This window comes from Malaclemys terrapin, chromosome 1 (assembly GCF_027887155.1).
Source record: "Malaclemys terrapin pileata isolate rMalTer1 chromosome 1, rMalTer1.hap1, whole genome shotgun sequence".
NCBI lineage: Eukaryota > Metazoa > Chordata > Testudines > Emydidae > Malaclemys > Malaclemys terrapin.
The window spans coordinates 116182488-116200099 of record NC_071505.1 but is presented as its reverse complement, the minus strand read 5'-3'; the positions used below and the strand labels follow the sequence as shown (position 1 = coordinate 116200099).

The following is a 17612-nucleotide window of genomic DNA, read 5'->3' as shown; positions in this document are numbered from 1 at the left end:
TCAGTCTTCTGAGTGAAAGAAAAGAGGGGCACTGTTTTACTAATTTCTGCAAAGTGAATAATTTATTCATTTTTAAGAAAGATTTATTTTCTTCTGACAAAGTTTGAGACAGAAAAGTATCAGAAGTGTCTCTACTTCCATTTTCCTACTGCCCCACACAGTGATTTTCAATTGTGCTACAGTGCTTAAAACAAATTCTATAGTACACGGCTTCCCATGCTGTGGATCACAACCCCCCCATTCCGGAGGAAAGAGTGGGTCCTACTCAAACTTTAAATGTGCTGAATTATTTTTTGCAAAACTTTCAAGTGATGAATGATCACCACAAATATTCTAATGGTGTCTCTCTTTAAAGCTATCATTTTGACTGGATAGCACTAGTCATTAGTCCAGAATAGACTAGTGCAGAATGGAAGGGTGTGCAACTGTGCCATGTCCAAACTAACATCTTTTAAGTATCTTGTTGTTTGGTATAGCCATTAATCACATAACAGAGTAAGGCACATACAGTTTAAGAAAACCATCCTTTCCTGCACAGTCAACAGTTCCAAAAGTTACAGGGCCTGAAGCAGCATCAACTAACACAATATCTCATTGTATTACCGACATGGCTGAAGATGTCTAGGACAAATTGCATAAAGTGGATGAGCTCCTAACAAACATGCAATCATAGCAAATATGTCCAGTGTGGCTGATTTTAATATCTATGAAGTTCCACCCTGCTTCAGTTGCAGAAGTCTTGAAAATCGCAATCCTATTTGTCTTTTGAGTCATGTCTCTCTTTGACAGCTCTGATGCGAACTGTCTACCTCCAATTCAATACCATACGGAAGAAAAGTTTTCCGCACAAAGCTAAATTATGTTAAGTCCCTTTTGATCAACTATTACCATGTTTTTTTAAAAAAATAAAGGTATAGTGATTTTATAATTCAGATTTTGAAACTTCGTAGCTTTTCCTGGAATGTTTAGAGCTATAAAGTTTCATTGTTAAGGTTACAGGTCTTGGAGGAGGTCAAAAATATTTGTTAGAGGATGTTCCCTTTCCCAGACTGAGTGTTCTGCAAATCCTACTCCTGAGGGAATTCTGCACCAAAAACCTAAAACTTCTGCAAAATTCTTATGTAAAAAACTTAATTATAAAAAAATGTTTAGTAGAGAAACTTCCCAAGATAACCTCTCGAGGTAGCGACAATGTGAGATAACCATGGCAAATAGTACATACTAAAAATCTTGGCCTATTGGGAAATGTATATTTAAATAAACTTCTCTGTCACAATTTAGCATTCTGGAGCAAAGGCACTAAAACATAGTCCAACCAACAAATGTTCCTTTAACGTGCCCCTTCCTTCTCCCTCCACCGTGTCCCACTCATAGTTGTCCGTCAGTGGAGACCCAGAGTTCAGAGGTGCTTTCGTGTGAGTTCACCTCCCACCCTGATGTGGGGGAAGGGAGAAGGCACCTTGCTCGTTCCTCCAGCTGCTCACCATTTGCTCCAGTTGCTCACTTGACGGCTGTTTGTCCTGCCACCATTCACTCCAATGCTCTGTCACCGATGGCCCTGTGCCATCACCTTCTGCTGCCACTGCGACCTCTGCAAGTCAGTCTCTTGAGGTTCCACCTAGCTGTATGATTTCAGCTCTCAGAGTGGGGGAACGTCACAGCTAGTGCAGGCTCGGCTGTCTCTTCCACAGAAACTGTCCCCCACAGCAGGTCTAAGCACTTAGACCTGATTATTAGTGATTTCGGCTCTAGTGGTCACTTAATGAAACAAATAAAATAAATCGCCATTCTCTCTCTTGTAAATGTACTGTTGAAACCACTTGGGTCATTAAACAATGCCATCCAGGCATCTGCTACAAAAGTAGATCTTTGTCCGGCAATAGAAGGTATACTTGGATCAGGGAGATATTCATTGAAAACGTACCGGAAGAAACAAAGACTGCAGCCCAGAAGTTGACTAATGAAGGCACTTATATTGAGTCCTTATGTGAAGAGGACGAGAAGTGTTTGTTAAGCCAGCTGAAGAAGTACACGGACTTGATTCTTACAAATCTACAACAGTGACTTCTGGATTCTACTCAACCTCTATGTAGCTTTTACAGATGCCTGTCTTATAAAACACCAACAGTTGAGTAGAGTGAGGCACTACCTGCAGTGGGGCTGCTATCGATCAGGACAGAACAGAAAATTTGAACACACGGTGGAATATCATGAGACGAACGAATGAGATTTGACTTCAACTTCTTCTTTATTGCCACTAGTGATTCTACCCAAACTTTATGCTATGTTTCCTGTGATGAAAAGTGGAAATTCATCTCTTGCTACTTCAACAGCTAGAGTTGAACATTCTTTTTCCTCATTGAATAGAATTGTGAGTTCAGAAAGAAGTTGCTTTCTGTCTGATCATGAGCATATCATGGACTGGAAACATGGGACACATGAGATGCCACCAAAGATGAATGTACTGCATTCGAGAAGTTTATTAACAGAGTTGTGCAAAATTACACCAAATGTTATGCTTTATAGCAGGCTTCAAGTATCAGCGGTAGCCGGGTCAGTCTTTATCCACAAAAACAACAAGGAGACTGGTGGCACCTTAAAGGCTAATAGATTTATTTGGGCATAAGCTTTCATGGGTAAAAAACCACTTCTTCAGATGTATGGAGTGAAAATTATAGATGCAGACATTATATAATAACACATGAAGAGAGGGGAGTTACCTCACAAATGGAGAACCAGTATTTACAGGGCCAATTCAATCAGGTGGATGTAGTCCACTCCCAATAATGGATGAGGAGGTGTCAATTCCACGAGAGGCAAAGCTGCTTTTGTAATGAGCCAGCCACTCCCAGTCCCTATTCGAGCCCAAGTTAATGGTGTTAAATTTGCAAATGAATTTTAGTTCTGCTGTTTCTCTTTGAAGTCTGTTTCTGAAGTTTTTTTGTTCAAGTATAGCTACTTTTCAATCTGTTATAGAATATCCAGGAAGATTGAAGTGTTCTCCTACTGGCTTTTGTATGTTACTATTCCTGATGCCCGATTTGTGTCCATTTATTCTTTTTACCTAGGGACTGTCCATTTTGGCCAATGTACATGGCAGAGGGGCATTGCTGGGACATGATGGTGGAATATATAACATTAGTAGATGTGCAGGTGAATGAGCCCGTATGTGTGGTGTGACTGGGTCCTCTGATGTCGCCACGCCACCCTTGTAAATTTGCGCACACACACACACACACACACACACACACACTTCAATTCCTGAGGTAAACACTGGGCTGAGAGTGTAGGCTCCAGAGGCTGGGCAGGAAGCTTCGCTACTCCTTTGATACTGTGCTTCAACCTACTATGCGCCACTGCATGTATAAGAGGTAGAAAGGAGCTTCTACTTGCTTGTCCCAGAGCTGCTGCTGTCACCTGTGCTAGGCCTGAGTGATTTTACTGCTACTTTTTCCTGGGAGCTCTCATTTGGGGAGGGAGGCTGATGGAAACCCTGCCCCTGTTTGAGCACTGGAAAGGCCTGAGGCTCTACAGAACAGGCACAGATTTCATGCAGACACAAACAGCAGGGAAGGGCAACAGACATCTGGTTTCCCCTTTCAGCTCTGTGTCATGGGTGAGCAGGGGGCATGGAGAGTCCCAGCAACTTAGGGGAAAGGACATGCTTCCCGCCCATAAAGGCAGACTCCTGACAGTCTGGAGATTGAGGTTTTTTTTCTTTTTTCCTTTTTAAAATTTGCTCTGCTGCAGGCAGGAGCTGGTCTGCCTGCCTTCAGCCGAAGAGGCAGATGAAATCTGGCCATTTCTCTGAGATGGAGCCACACCTCTCCTACCTCAGATTGACAGGTTTGATCCCCCTTCAAGGCTGAATAGAGCAGAGTACCCAATATCATGGATCTTTGGATCTCACTGTTCTTAATTATAAGTAAACTTCAGTAATTATTGGCATTAAAATAAATCCTAAGAAGTCTTGCCAACGATAATTAAAGAACTACACATCTATGTTTTTATGCAGTCTCTGCCATGTTTTAGGCAATTTAACACTACTAGGATTCAATCACTGTAAATTTCAAGTTTACCACAAACTATGCAATCTCTTCCTTGACACTGAATGTGGCTAACAAATAAGTTCATTCTGTTCAGAGTCAACTCCTGACTCCCTTGTGCATGGTCCAAAAAGTAGCGGAAGCATGGTCATTTCAAGACAGAAAAGGGTGTATAGACTCCAGAGAAATCACACAAAGGACTGCCTATCTTCAATGCCAGAAATAAACACTCTACAGTGGCATACTACAAGGAGTTCAGCAGTCAGAACATGACTGGCTAGTGGCCGCTGTGTCAGGCTGAAGTAATTACAGTCCAATAGGACTCATGGGATGAGCTGAAGAGTACACCCTCTTTCAGTAGCCATGTTTGGATTTGCCTCTGCAATTACTGTAAGGGCTGGATTGGCAAATGACAGGATAGCAGTCTGCCACCATATAACAAAACAAAAAAAAACAACCATCAAGTAAGGCTGGAGTGAGTTATCAAATTTCAGCATTTCTGAGCATTTCTCCCCAGATACCTAATTTCTAGCTGTGTCAAATTTCATATGCCTAAAAATTCAAAACCAGTATAATCACAGATCTATGCACTAAGTAGGATTCTGAATAAGTAAACATACTTAAGGATGCCTCCACAGTTCAAACAAGACTATCACATTTCCAGATGATTAGGGTAAAATCCAGTGATTTTAGGGCCAGCCATACTATAACAGAATAGCACAAATCAACCCGGAAACAGAGACCTTATTTTCCTACACATAGTGTTTCAATAATTTCAATTCTGAATTTACTTGTCACAGTCCAAAATGACTTGCACAACAAACGGTACACATCACAGTGGGACAAACGGAAGAAACCGAAGTAATCTATGATTTTCCTAATCATCATCACTGGTTCCTTGTTATTAAGATCGAGGGATGGAAGAGAGATGGCTTTCCTGAATAAATGGGAAATACAATATTTTTGTAACTATGAACAGTAATTACTTTTAAGCCTTTTATACGCAGCATTCCTTTTTCTTTAACTGCACAGATACATTCATGTAATAAAAGCAGACAAACTACTAAAAGCACATTAAGTTTTAAAAGCAGCAATGATCTGTGCTATACTGGAAAACAAATGTATTGCTAACGGCTTAGAATCACTTGAGTGTGACATAATGCATTCAGTCAGGTATTTCAAAAGGTTGCTTGGTCAAAGCAGCACAATAAGAGCTGCTATTACAGCAAGGTCATTCAGGTAACAGGTTATGTTATTCATTTTCCCAGAATCTTAATTATGAAATTTTAGCATAAAATCTGATTAAAAGTCTGCATCAATTGCCCAATGCTTAATAATAATTCCTGGGCATTCTGGAGTCTGCTGGCTGTTCACAGTTGGAAACCTGGATGATTTTGTTCTGTGATGTCCCCATATCTCATTCTGTGTAAAATACATTAGAACCATATTTCCTTTAAAAATGCTGAAGTCGCTACCATGACATTAGATCAGCAGCAAAACACATTATCTGAGTGGTACTGGGTGAGGTGAAAAGGCAAGTTATATCAAAGCACTGGTTTATTTGCATATCTGCTGCATTGAATCACAAGTCCTTGAAACAATTTATTCAATACGCTCAAACCAATGGATACACAAGCTTTGGAAATTTCTGCTAGATGAAACCATTTATTGGCTGTCTCTTCCTATATTTTCACATCTACACAGTTTTCAACATCTGTTCAGCTTTTTCTGCATTGTGCATCTTCCCCATAAATAAAAGGGAATGCATTTAGTTTATTTACAAAATAAGGGGTTAGCTAGCATAGCAACTCAAACTGCAGGTTTCACTGCTACATGAGAAACCTAGTTATAGGATCACACTTCAATATCTTAATTGACAGCAGCCATCTCTATATACTGTTCTTAAATTGAGATTAATTCATCATAAAGAATTAGTTTATTGAGCAATAACCAACCAATGTTGGGTGTTAACCTGTTGCCAAGGTCTGCGATTTTCTGATGTAAATGAGTTCAACCATAACTGCCTCATGACAGTATTGCTATTAACACAGTACATAGGCAATTGGTGACACTGACATAGTAAAGTCATAGGAAGGAACATGACCTTTTCTTAATATTATCCAATTAAGTCTAAATAACAAAAATAAGATTCATGAGAGGGATTGTTTTCAGGAACTAAATCAAAAACAAAGCTCTCATTCATTTTGTTTTAAATAGCTAGGCTTGAAAGGACTAGATTTATTGGGAAATGCTGATTTTACCCCACATACAGATGTAAAATATTCCCATCGATAATCTAAATTTACAGGCAGATACAGAAAAGTGTTGTGAGAACTTATACAAAGTAAACACCATTAAAATCAAACTAATATTTCGACATGTATTTTTGAGCAGCCCAGTAGTGGCCTCATGTGAGTACAGAGCCACAAAGAATATCCACAGAGGAGACCACTGATCCCAACAGAGACAGAAGCATATGTATGGGTACTTCCCTTGAGAGGTTGACTGTTTTAATAACATCCTTCAGTTTCTCCTGTCTTTCCTGCAATAAGGAACACTGTAGACAGTGTGTCTCCACACACAGATAGGGAATCTGCTTAGATCAGTGGTTTCCAAACTTTTTTTTCTGGCAACCCAGTTGAAGAAAATTGTTGATGCCCATGACCCAACAAAGCTATAGGTGAGGGGTTTAGGGTGTGGGAGGGGCTCAGGGCTGGGGCAGAGGGTTAGGGGGCAGAGGGTTAGGGTGCAGGGGTGTGGGCTGCAGGAGGGGGTCAGGAATGGGTGGGTCAGGGTGTAGGAGAGTGCTCTGGGCTGGGGCAAGGGGTTGGGGTGCAGGAGGGGGTCAGAGCTCTGGGCTGGGGATGCAGGCTCAGCCGTGGGGCCAGGGATGAAGGGTTTGGAATGCAGGAAGGGGCTCCGGGTTTGGGGGGGCTCAGAGCTGGGGCAGGGTATTGGGGCTCAGGGTTGGGGCGCAGGCTTACTTCTGGCAGCTCCCGGTCAGCAGCGTAGCCAGTGTGCAGAGGCAGGCTTCCCACTTGTCCTGACACTGTGGACTGCGCTGCGCCCCGGAAGTGGCTACCAGCAAGTCCGACTCCTAGGTGGAGGCGTGCAAGCAGCTCCACATAGCTCTCAACCACAGGCTACCCACTCTCACCTCTGCTCCCATTGCCTGGTTCCCAGCCAATGGGAGCGTGGAGCCGGACCTGCTGGCCACTTCCAGGGGCGCAGCACGGTGTGGGAACAGGTAGGGACTAGCCTGCCTTAGCTCTACAGCACCGCCGACAGAACTTTTAACAGCCCGGTCAGCGGTGCTGACCAGAGCCACCACGACCCAGTTCCTTCCATTCTACGACCCAGTTCTGGGTCGCAACCCAGAATTTGAAAACCACTGGCTTAGATTGTATTGAACTGATTTTCACAGACCTGTGACTCTGCGGCATCCTTTTAAGCTAGGTAACATGTATGACTTACTCTGGATGATGCTTTGGATAAGAGGGTCACATAGGAAAGGGTAGACACAGATGTCCTCATGTCTGAGGGCTGCTATTAAACACTACCAAAACTTTTGTAAACACTTAGCAGTCTTGTTGCTAAACCAAAGGACCTGAATTGGTACTGTTGTGCTCCCAGAGCAAAGCTTAGAAAGCATCTGTGAGATTGCTGAACTGGGATGGAGATAGGCATCCTTCAAGTCTACTGATGTTATGCAGTCCCTTTCACTAATGGCAGCTAGTGTGAATTTTAAGGTCTCCGCCTTGAGTTTTGATTTCTTCACGAATCTGTTGGGATATTTGCAGTAGAGAACTATTCTATAGCCTTCTGATTTTTTTTTTCTAGGAACTATATGGAGTAAAGGCCTTGTTTCCTCTGTGGCAAGGGACAGGATCTATTGCTCCCATTCTCAGAAGATCTAGGATGGCTGTCTGCATGCCCTGATTTCTCCTCTTCCTCAGGGAAGACTCCCCCCCACCCCTTTCTTTAAATTTTGCTCTGCAGCAGGGAAGAGACAGTCTGCCTGCCTGCAGCTCAAGAGGCAGATGATACTTGTACTGGCAGTTTCTCAGAACTGGGGCCAATCTCTCCTGCTACTAATTGACAAGTTTGGTCTGCCTTAAAGGCTGCATAGAGCAGAAACTCAACATCATGGATCTGTGGACCTCATTACAAATAAAAGCTAGTCCAAAATAACTCCCCTATGTGAGCACACTATTCAGAAATTTTTAAAAAGTTAGTTTATTCCAGAATACTTACTTTATTTTGAGTAATTATTTCAGAATAAAATCACTTATTCAAGAACACAGTGTCCACATGGGGGTTACTTTAGAATAGATAAATTATATCATCGCAGCTATAGAGGAATGGGCAATCTGGAATTACTGTGCTTGTCAACTTCTCCCTGTGTAGACAAGGTCTTAGTATCATACTGGTGAAGTCACTTATGGTAGAACAGCACATCTACACTAGCGGTTTGTTCTGGTGTTAACTACGTATGTACAAAACATCCCAGCTTAGACAAGCCTTCAGTATGAAGTCACTTACATAATAGCAGAGCTTTCTTTATGGATGTAATAAAGCAGTAAGGTAACAGGGATAAAAGGAAACTTCGATAGTGTGGACCACTTAGAGTCTGTATCTGTCAAAGTGCATACGTTTTAGAAAACAAAAGCATGGTAGTGACCTGGTTGCTGCATTCCCACATGTTTGGAAGCTTAATTCTTGCTAAATTCTTAAAGAACTACATACATTTTGTTAAAACTAGTTTTAAGTTTTGTCAAAACTGGTTTTATTAGAGATCTAAGCAATTAGTAACTCGCTTGCAACAGGAAAAATTAACTACAGTTTACCATATGTTGCATTACTCATTTCACCACTAGAAAACATGCACAGATGGAAAAGATTTCTGAATCACTAACTTTCCCTAGGGACACAAAAATGAAGACCTCCTTGCCTCCGTTTTTTCTTCCAGATTGCAGAAGTATTCTTTGGGAAGAACCGATGTTAGGCTGCTCTTGAAGAATGTCTACTAAAACTTCTGTAAACATTCACTGTCCCACTGCTAAACCAAAGGGCCTGTATTGGTAGTGCTCCCAGAGCAAAGTTTAGAAAGCATCTGTGAGACTGCTGAACTGGGATATGGAAATAGGCATCCTTCAAGTCTACTGATGTCATGCAGTCCAACTTTTAGTTGTTGTTGCAGTGCTTCCCAATCACCTTATTAAATTTCTTTGGTAAGAAACAACTCTTGGTATCACTGGGATTCCAGGCACTACAAGGCAGCAACAATAAGGGGAGTAGGCAGCAACAATAAGGGGAGTGTTACTACTACAGACCAGACCTACGCAGTTGCTGGCATTTTAACCTCTGGCTTGTACAGACCTGCTCTGATCAGTCATGTGATACGATGTTTAAAATACTGGCAGCTGCCTACAGCCGCATCTATGCTACTGCTACCAATAGTGGGAAGTTGTAAGAAAATAAGTCTTAGTGCTGCTTTTGGAAACAATTTCTTACCATCCTGTTAGGACTGTGACAATGCAACCAGTATTAAAGCACCATAAATAGCAGCAAACTTCAAAAAACAAACCTGCAATCTATCCCTCCACTCACGATCAGCATCTATTTATGGTTACTGATAATGCTCTTACTTTTTTGTCCCATCCAAAGGTCTCCAACACCAATGGGAAAACTAATCTTCTGATTGTAAACCTTTAAAAGATTATCTGGAAAGGGAAGAAAACACTGGACTTGTGCCATTTTACATTTATTTGATGTATAAAGAAAGGCCTGAAATTTTTTATAATTTAGTCACAAAATTCATGCATAAAGGTGACCTGAAAAAAATGGGTTTGTTCCCCCCTCTTGCTTCTGTGATGCATAAAGAAGGTCTGAAAGGATTTTTTGTTTTGTTATTTAAAGTGGTTTCTTTTGTGCTTTTTATCATTAGGAATTTAGGTCTTGTTGGGCTTTCACGATTTAAGAACTAGCAAAATGTTAATATCACAAAAGTAAAAAGAGTGAAAGTTGAGCAACTGACAAAGGCATTTTCAATGAGACTGCTTAAAAGCACGTTTTGTTTGTTAGCACAATGGTAAAGTAACATTTTGGAGAAATGGCATCTTTAATGAAGACCCAACATCCTCAGTATTCTAATTAAAGCATTGGAGCTCACAACGAAATGTTCCAGAGACCTCTCACAGGTCTTCCAACATAACCAAGGAAGAACGAGCTTGACAGTTTTATTTTTCCTTAAAAATATCACTAAATAAAAAAATTAAAATACATTTAAAAATTCAGGCTACCTTTATGTATTTTAAAGCAGAACAGCAGCACAAGCCCAACTTAAAATTCTTTGTAGATTGCCTGTAATAAGAAAAAAAAATCTCTTTGGCTTAGAATATTTTTAACCTGAACAAAACCTATCAGTATTGTCCGTACATATGAGCAATATAAATCAGTGATATTTGAGGACTTTGTTGATGTTACATTAAAACGAAACTTAACATTTCTGTATGTATGTATTTCACGAAAATAAATGTTTTGGGTAACAAAGTAAAAAGTAGTTTCCAGAAGACTAACACTAATAAATTATGCACAAAATAAATTTACTGCTGAGATGTCATCTCAATTTTTAACAAACAGAAAATAAAAACACATGTAGTGATAAAAGTAAAAGCTGGAGAAAAAAAAATCTCTGTACCAAATTGGGAGCTTCACTTGCCTAAATATATTTTAGCAAATAGAAACATTTTAAGAAACTTTTATTTGCTCAGCTCCAAAGAATGCGTGCACTTACTTTTGCAAGATCAAGAAATTTTACTTGTTTTTACTTTGCCCACGGTATCAAGGTATGAAAAATTCATGTTGGTATTTCAATACAGGAAAATTAAAACCCACACTATCAAATAAACTCAGAACTACTTAGATCTGCTTGCGTGCGCACAAAGTTCTTTCTTGTGAACATGGCTACAGATGAAACTTGGTTCTGTATGCAAGTAGAGAGGAAATCAAAAATCCCATCAAGTGTTCACATCTCTGATTATCTACAAGTTCTATCATGCTTCCACACTCTGCACTGTGTTCGTGAAGCACATGATTTCAACAGGGATCAAATTATTTTAATGCAATAGTGGTTTCAACAGAAGATGAAACACATTCCTCATGAAAGAGTCATGCTGATACCACAACAGGTTCAATTAAATCACATAAAACTTAAAATCACTAAGAATACTTTAAAAGTCATTTATCAAGTGAAGTACACTATTTTAATCCTTTAACATTCCCAGAAACAATTCCAGCAGTGATAATGTTTTCACCCCTCAGTTCAGAGTATTACATTAAAAATATCAGGGTGTTTCAATCAAGTTAGATTTCAGAAGATTATTTAAAAGCATTTGCTCAGACTTATTAAATAGTTTAGTAGTTGTTTTTCAGAGCCCACATATATATTGCATCTTTTTTTCCTCGTGAACAAGGCTGTTACTACTGTAGGTGGTAGAAATAAAATGGCTGGATCATTAAATCCCAGTCCCCCCATGCCCTGACTCAGATTCAAGAACAAACCCAAGACAAGTGACTCTCACTTAGCAGGTTAATAGAAACCTTAAATTTCACATTCACATTGTGTGATACCATTAGTCCTGCATAATAACTGTTTAAGAAAGCCTTTTCTCATCATTTCAGTTGCTTTTCTTTTACTAGAAATTAGAGCAACATTATCTTTTCTAATTTAAGAGGAAAACCGGTCTCTTTGCTCTTGTAAATAAAAGCACAACTGACATGCATGCAAAATACAAAGGGGGGTGGGGGTGGGGTGAGAAGGGGGAGAAGAGAGACACATCCAGTGCCCTGATATCCAGTTAGCTTAGCACTGGGAACATTGCTTTGTTTTTGCATCTGACTTGTGTGAAAATTGACCTTATGATCCTTCAATGATTTAAAATAATTATTTGCTATCCTCTTACCACTTTATACAAAACTTGATATCTACACCAAACTGATACTAAATTTCACTCCCCCGCCCCACTTCATCTGCTATAACATTTAAGCAGCACCTCTAATATGGAAATATTTATAGGGTTTATTGGGCAGAAACCAATCAGCAATAGAATAATCCAGTGGATTACCAAATTAAAAAGATAAACAGATATAAAAAACATGCAGCAGGAACATTTAAACTCATTCTAGAACGCTTAACAAAAAAGATTACAAATGCATATATTTGTATCGGTGTATTAAAGAAATTACATATTTCCTTCAATTAATTATTTTTTAAATTAATTATCATCTGGCTGTAAATTCACCGCAAGTGAAAACTAGAACTACAAAAAAGGTTGCTGCAATAGCAACCAGTCAAATTATATCATCACTAACCCGATACTAATTCTATAACAATACAGTATCACCAAGTATTATACCAGAAACAGTGAGTCAGTGATGGCACACATGAACAGAGTCAGCTTCTGAAAGCTAAGAATATTACATTCATCTAGCTACATAAAGAACTGATTTTGACCATACATATTTGATCCTGAACTTACTACTTTGCTGGAATCTAACATCTACAAAGATTAGTTTCATTACTCTCTAGGAACTCCAGAAAATTGTATTAGATGGGTTTAGGTTTATTTATCCATCAAGACTTGATATCCTTATTGTGATAAATATGCAGGCTGTTTTTCATAAAATATACCTGTTCATGTATTTATGTAGAATTTCCTGTCCTTAAAAAGAGAACGCTTAACAGGTTTTTAAAATAATTTTCTTAATATTTGAATCTGCTCGAGGGTTTTTGGAATGTAAAGTGTTGACAGCAAGCTACCATTAGAAGGCTTCCCTTCAAGGGTTTTGTCCAGTGCCTGGAAAATGAAAGCGAGACATCCTATGTTACCTTTGTAATAAGAAAAAAATCCGTTTGTATGATGTAGGAATTTGTTAAATATACTTCAGATATCTCATGCCTGAAAAGCTGCAAACAAACATGCAGAGTTTGCCATACAATACAACATGGTTCACTTTATGACAGGTTTCACAGCTCAAAGTACAAGGTTGCAGTCTCCATTGATATAGCTTATTTGAGAATGGATCAGATTTTCCTCTTCCGTTCTGTATATTTGTCCCAAACACTCCTACTTCAGCATATGTAATGTGTGTTATACGGTCAGTTCCTAGCACTACTTTTATTATGTTCTGTGATACACCTGAAGCTACTTATTTTGAGGTATTCCCATTGTTGCACACTAATTTAAAACAATGCTTGAAAACTCACAATGAGCTATAGAACTTAACAGCAGTAATTATGCATTGTATATTATATCTATGAAAATATTAAAACCACAGACAAGCACTCTGGGTGGCTGTGGTTTTCATATAAATGATTTTGGTAGTAGTCATTTAAATCACTTTACATGCAGTATGCAAGTTTCCTCTAGTAGCAGTTCATTAAAAAAGATATATAGTAAAGGTAAAAAAAAGTAATATTGAAGTTATATTTAAAAATGCTAACTCTTCAAGCTATATACACGTACTGATAGCAATCTGAAATAAGTAGCTATTGTTTCAAGTTCAAACTGAGTTCTCAACTTTTAACTTCTAATGTAGATTATACACTCTCTAAGGCACCTCAAATTCATTATATATCCAAATTCATACAAAGCAAAACTTGTTTTTTCCCCAAGAAAGCAAGAAAAGCCCATCACAGTCATTAGCTGATGAAATGTATACAAAACACAAGAATTACTCACCAGTCTTCAGGGAAATTCATTCTCTACCAAAAGCTTAACACACAAACAACAAAAACAACACTTGGAAACGATGTGAGGCACAGCTTTTTTTGTCTTTGAAGCTGCTCCCCAATGAGCACTGCACAGCCCTGACACGGCGAAAAAACCATCCTCTAGCTGTCAGGGTTCCAAGCCTCACTAGAAAACTGATACCAGAGTGATGTCACCCTGCTTCTCTAATGTTATTGCAGCTCCAAATCACTAACTCAGTTCTCTCCAATAAGAAATTGTTACCAATAAGTGTTATGAAACAAGACGTATTGAGCAATAAAAGCTATTTTCAACAAAAACTGAAACCAAGAGTATAGATTTTAAACATTACAGCTTGCAGGGGCAAAATACTGAAGTCCAATTACTTTAAAAAACAGTGTCAAATTATGTTACACAAACAGCAAATCTTTTACTTTACTTTCACTTATGAGACTGGGTTTCTATATGCAGCTTGAATTGCTCATAAAATACAGACTCATTTTGAAATTTCATCCTGTACTTAGGGATGCAGAGGAAGAAACTCACTGAATACAGTAACTATGTTTTGTATATTGCAGTAAGCAGTGATTCATATTCCATTTTCCCCACAAAACGAGGCAATAAAGGTCTGAAATTTTTAATCAAAATACACCAACAGATTTTAGACTTTTCTATAAAAAGAAATCACTCCTGAAAGTACATAATTTTAAAAGAGATTGAAGATGTCAAATCACTAATAGCAATTACTATAAAACAAATCATTACTCTGTAATGGGGTCAGCACCCACCTCTCACGAGCGCTCCCTTTTCTCTGGCCAATAGTGCCTGCAAATAGTTGTTTCCCACGGAGGCACCCACCTCTTGTGGATGTCCCCCTTTCTCTCTGTTAGGTGAGAGCCTGTTTTTCTTTTTTGGTCTTTGATCAGGGTGGCACCTGCCTCTCGCAAGAGCGCACACACCGCCCGGCTGCTAGCTCTCTCGGCTGGTCTTCGGCAGCTCAGCCCTCTGGCCGAGCTGCGCAAACTGTCCCACCTTCCAGGGTACGCAAAGGTTTTTTTTGTCTCTGGGATGGAGCCACAGCACGAAGGCTTCTCCCCCGAGGCACTGCCTTCTTTGACCACCCAGCCGGGGCCCTCTCGGTACCCTCAGCTGGTGTCCTTTTCAGCAACCCTCCCTGGGCTCAGTCCGCAACCAGACCAGCATGGCCCATCACGGTAATACTCTTACGGTTTTCTACTTTTAAGTAAATACATCTCTTCTTTATGTAAGGATATTTAGTCACCGACAAGGACTAGCTTCCCGTTTCTGAAAAACTTGCCAATTGAGTTAGCTTCCAAAGCTGAAGCAAAACTTTAGCCTAACCGTTAGTTCTATATGATAAAAATGTAACATGACAGTTAATGATTAATGCTAAAACGTAACGATCATACCTTTGAGCCATCAATCCCTATTCTTCCAATGGATTTTGAAGATCTCGCTCTGCTGATTCAAGAAGGGTCATATAATATAAAGAAAGCATTTCCACATAATAGAAAATAATTATTCTGTTCTTCAGTCAAGCATACATATAGCTCTGACAAGGAAATTCTATTAGCATCATGTCATGTCATCAGGGGATAAAATTCCGCAGGACAAAGAGCAATGAGCAACTACAGAAAAGTGTGACATTTTGCACTCATGAGCTACTGACAGGTAGGATCCACTTTCCTACCCCCAAATAAACTACTACCTGTATCTATCATGTAGTATTTTGTGAAGAACAGAAAACCATACAGTAGCCTTACATATTTTTTCATACAGACACCAGTGCAATTAGGTCACTACTTTTAAGACAGGCAGCAAAAGAGCACCTCTTTCAAAGGTTTTACTGAAGTTACTCGGGGGATGGGCATCCTATGTACTTAAGGGTAATATGTGGAGGTGAGCTAATTCTATCTGCCACTCTGAAGAATCTTTATGAGTTCAGTAGGATTTTGTCAATGTAATTCCTAACATGCTGAAAATGGCCTAGTTATGGCCCTTCAGTATACATATCAATACTTCCATTGGTCAGATCATCTTGAAGCAATTCCAGGATTGGGGTGTGTGACAGAGCTAACTATGTTATAGTCTTTGCACCAGTATCTGAAGCTTACCCAAACTGATGAACTTTTGGGACCATGAATATTCCCAAAGGAAAAGTCCTATATTAGGGAAAAAAAAGAAAAAAAAAAGCTTATCAGCAACTTACAAAAGTCTCTTCTGAGGCCTGGTCTACCCAAGAAAATTAAGTCTACTTAGCTCTATTGCTCAGGGATGTGAAAAATCCACACCCTTAAGTAGTGTACTTAAGCTGACTTAATCTTCAGTGTAGACAGCAGTAGGTTGATGGAAGAATTCTTTTGTCAAACTAGCTACCACCTCTCAAGGAGGTGGATTACCTACATCAATGGGAGAATCCCTCCCATCAGCATAGGTAGTGTCTACACTGAAGTGCCACAAGCTGCACCGCTGTAGCATTTGAAGTGTAGACATACCCTAAAAAGCTCACATGGGTGGGTGGAGATAACCTATGTTAACCCACCACCAGCTAGCATGATGTTAACACACAACAGCCTTTTCAATACAGAGTGTTAAATTGTATTTAATGTAATTTTATGTCATTAGTTAATAAACGTTCAAAGACTACGTAATTTGCCAGTATAGATAAAGCCTTGGATTGCTGATTTGCATTTGATAGAATTGCTGAGATTTGTTTCTGAGTATGCTCCCTGCCTGTCCTAACTTCCCTTCAGATCCAGAGTAAGGACAACTTCCTGGTCTGGGAAGATGTGGATACCACAAGGTCCTATTGCAAGATAGGGACTCCCTTACAAAGCATCTGATAAGAATAGAAGTTTTATTTATTTATTTATTTATTTTATTTATTTATTTTTTAAGTAAAAGCTTTTTTATTTATTTATTTTTTTAAATGGTCTACCCATCTGCCATAAAGAAATACCCCCATGCTGCTGTAGGAGAGAGAGCAGTCCTAAGAGGGCAGAGAAATAAACAAGCCACCTCACTAACACTACTCCCTCCACCAAAAATGCTAAATTAATACAGATTATCAAAGTGCTTAAAGAAATTGAATGTTGTGACCACAATAATTTAAGGAATTCAGAAGATGAGTGAGCAGAACTGGGGAACTCTTGTAAAGGAGAAGCCTATCCCTGCTGGTATTCTGCCCTAAAACAGCACATAGGCTGGAGATCCACTTTAGAAGCTGCCTACTGACATCCTTGCTGATTGCCATCCATGCTGAGGTTAGCACTGAATGGGCACAAAGACATCTTACCCCATGATGAGGCTAGAATGCAGACAATGCCTGGGAAGCTTACACAAATGCTACATATACCAGTTTGCCACTTCTATAGATAAATGCAGGACTTCAGTTTCCAGAGCTTTTAACTGCAGTATTACATTATTTTCATAGCAAAGTACAGAGAGACAAAAGTAGAAAGATGTAGTTAAAGGGAAGGGGAAATGTCATCTGAGGAAAACGGGAATGAAACTGGGTTCTCCCTTCACCTCTGGTGAAAGTTATAAACCATTTTTAAGTTAAATACATAGGAAAAAATGAGACAAGGAGTAAGATTTGAGGAGGGGATTTTCAAATCTCTGCAGCTAAATCAGTGACTAGCTGGCTATTCATTTTTTATATAACCTATTGCATTTACATTCAACAAGACAAACAGAGAAGCTACAGACCCCCTCAGCACTGATGGTAAATCTAACACTGCAGTCATAGAAAGATAGCTTGCCATCAACTACAGCTGTTGAGTAGGAAACAGAA

General features: G+C 39.4%; 1 protein-coding gene across 7 annotated transcripts in view; it reads right to left on the bottom strand.

The window, feature by feature from the left end:
* The window catches only part of PLEKHA5 (pleckstrin homology domain containing A5), a 274187-nt gene that overhangs the window by 141114 nt on the left and 115461 nt on the right, over positions 1–17612 (bottom strand). Inside the window, exon 1 of one of the 7 annotated variants that reach the window (XM_054036302.1) lies at positions 13790–13881. The exons of the other annotated variants lie outside the window; for them this stretch is intronic. Within the exon in view, the coding sequence (XP_053892277.1) occupies positions 13790–13809 (20 nt within the window). The 5' untranslated portion in view covers positions 13810–13881. Of the gene's footprint in view, positions 1–13789; positions 13882–17612 lie in introns of those variants that run through there. 7 annotated transcript variants of the gene reach the window in all.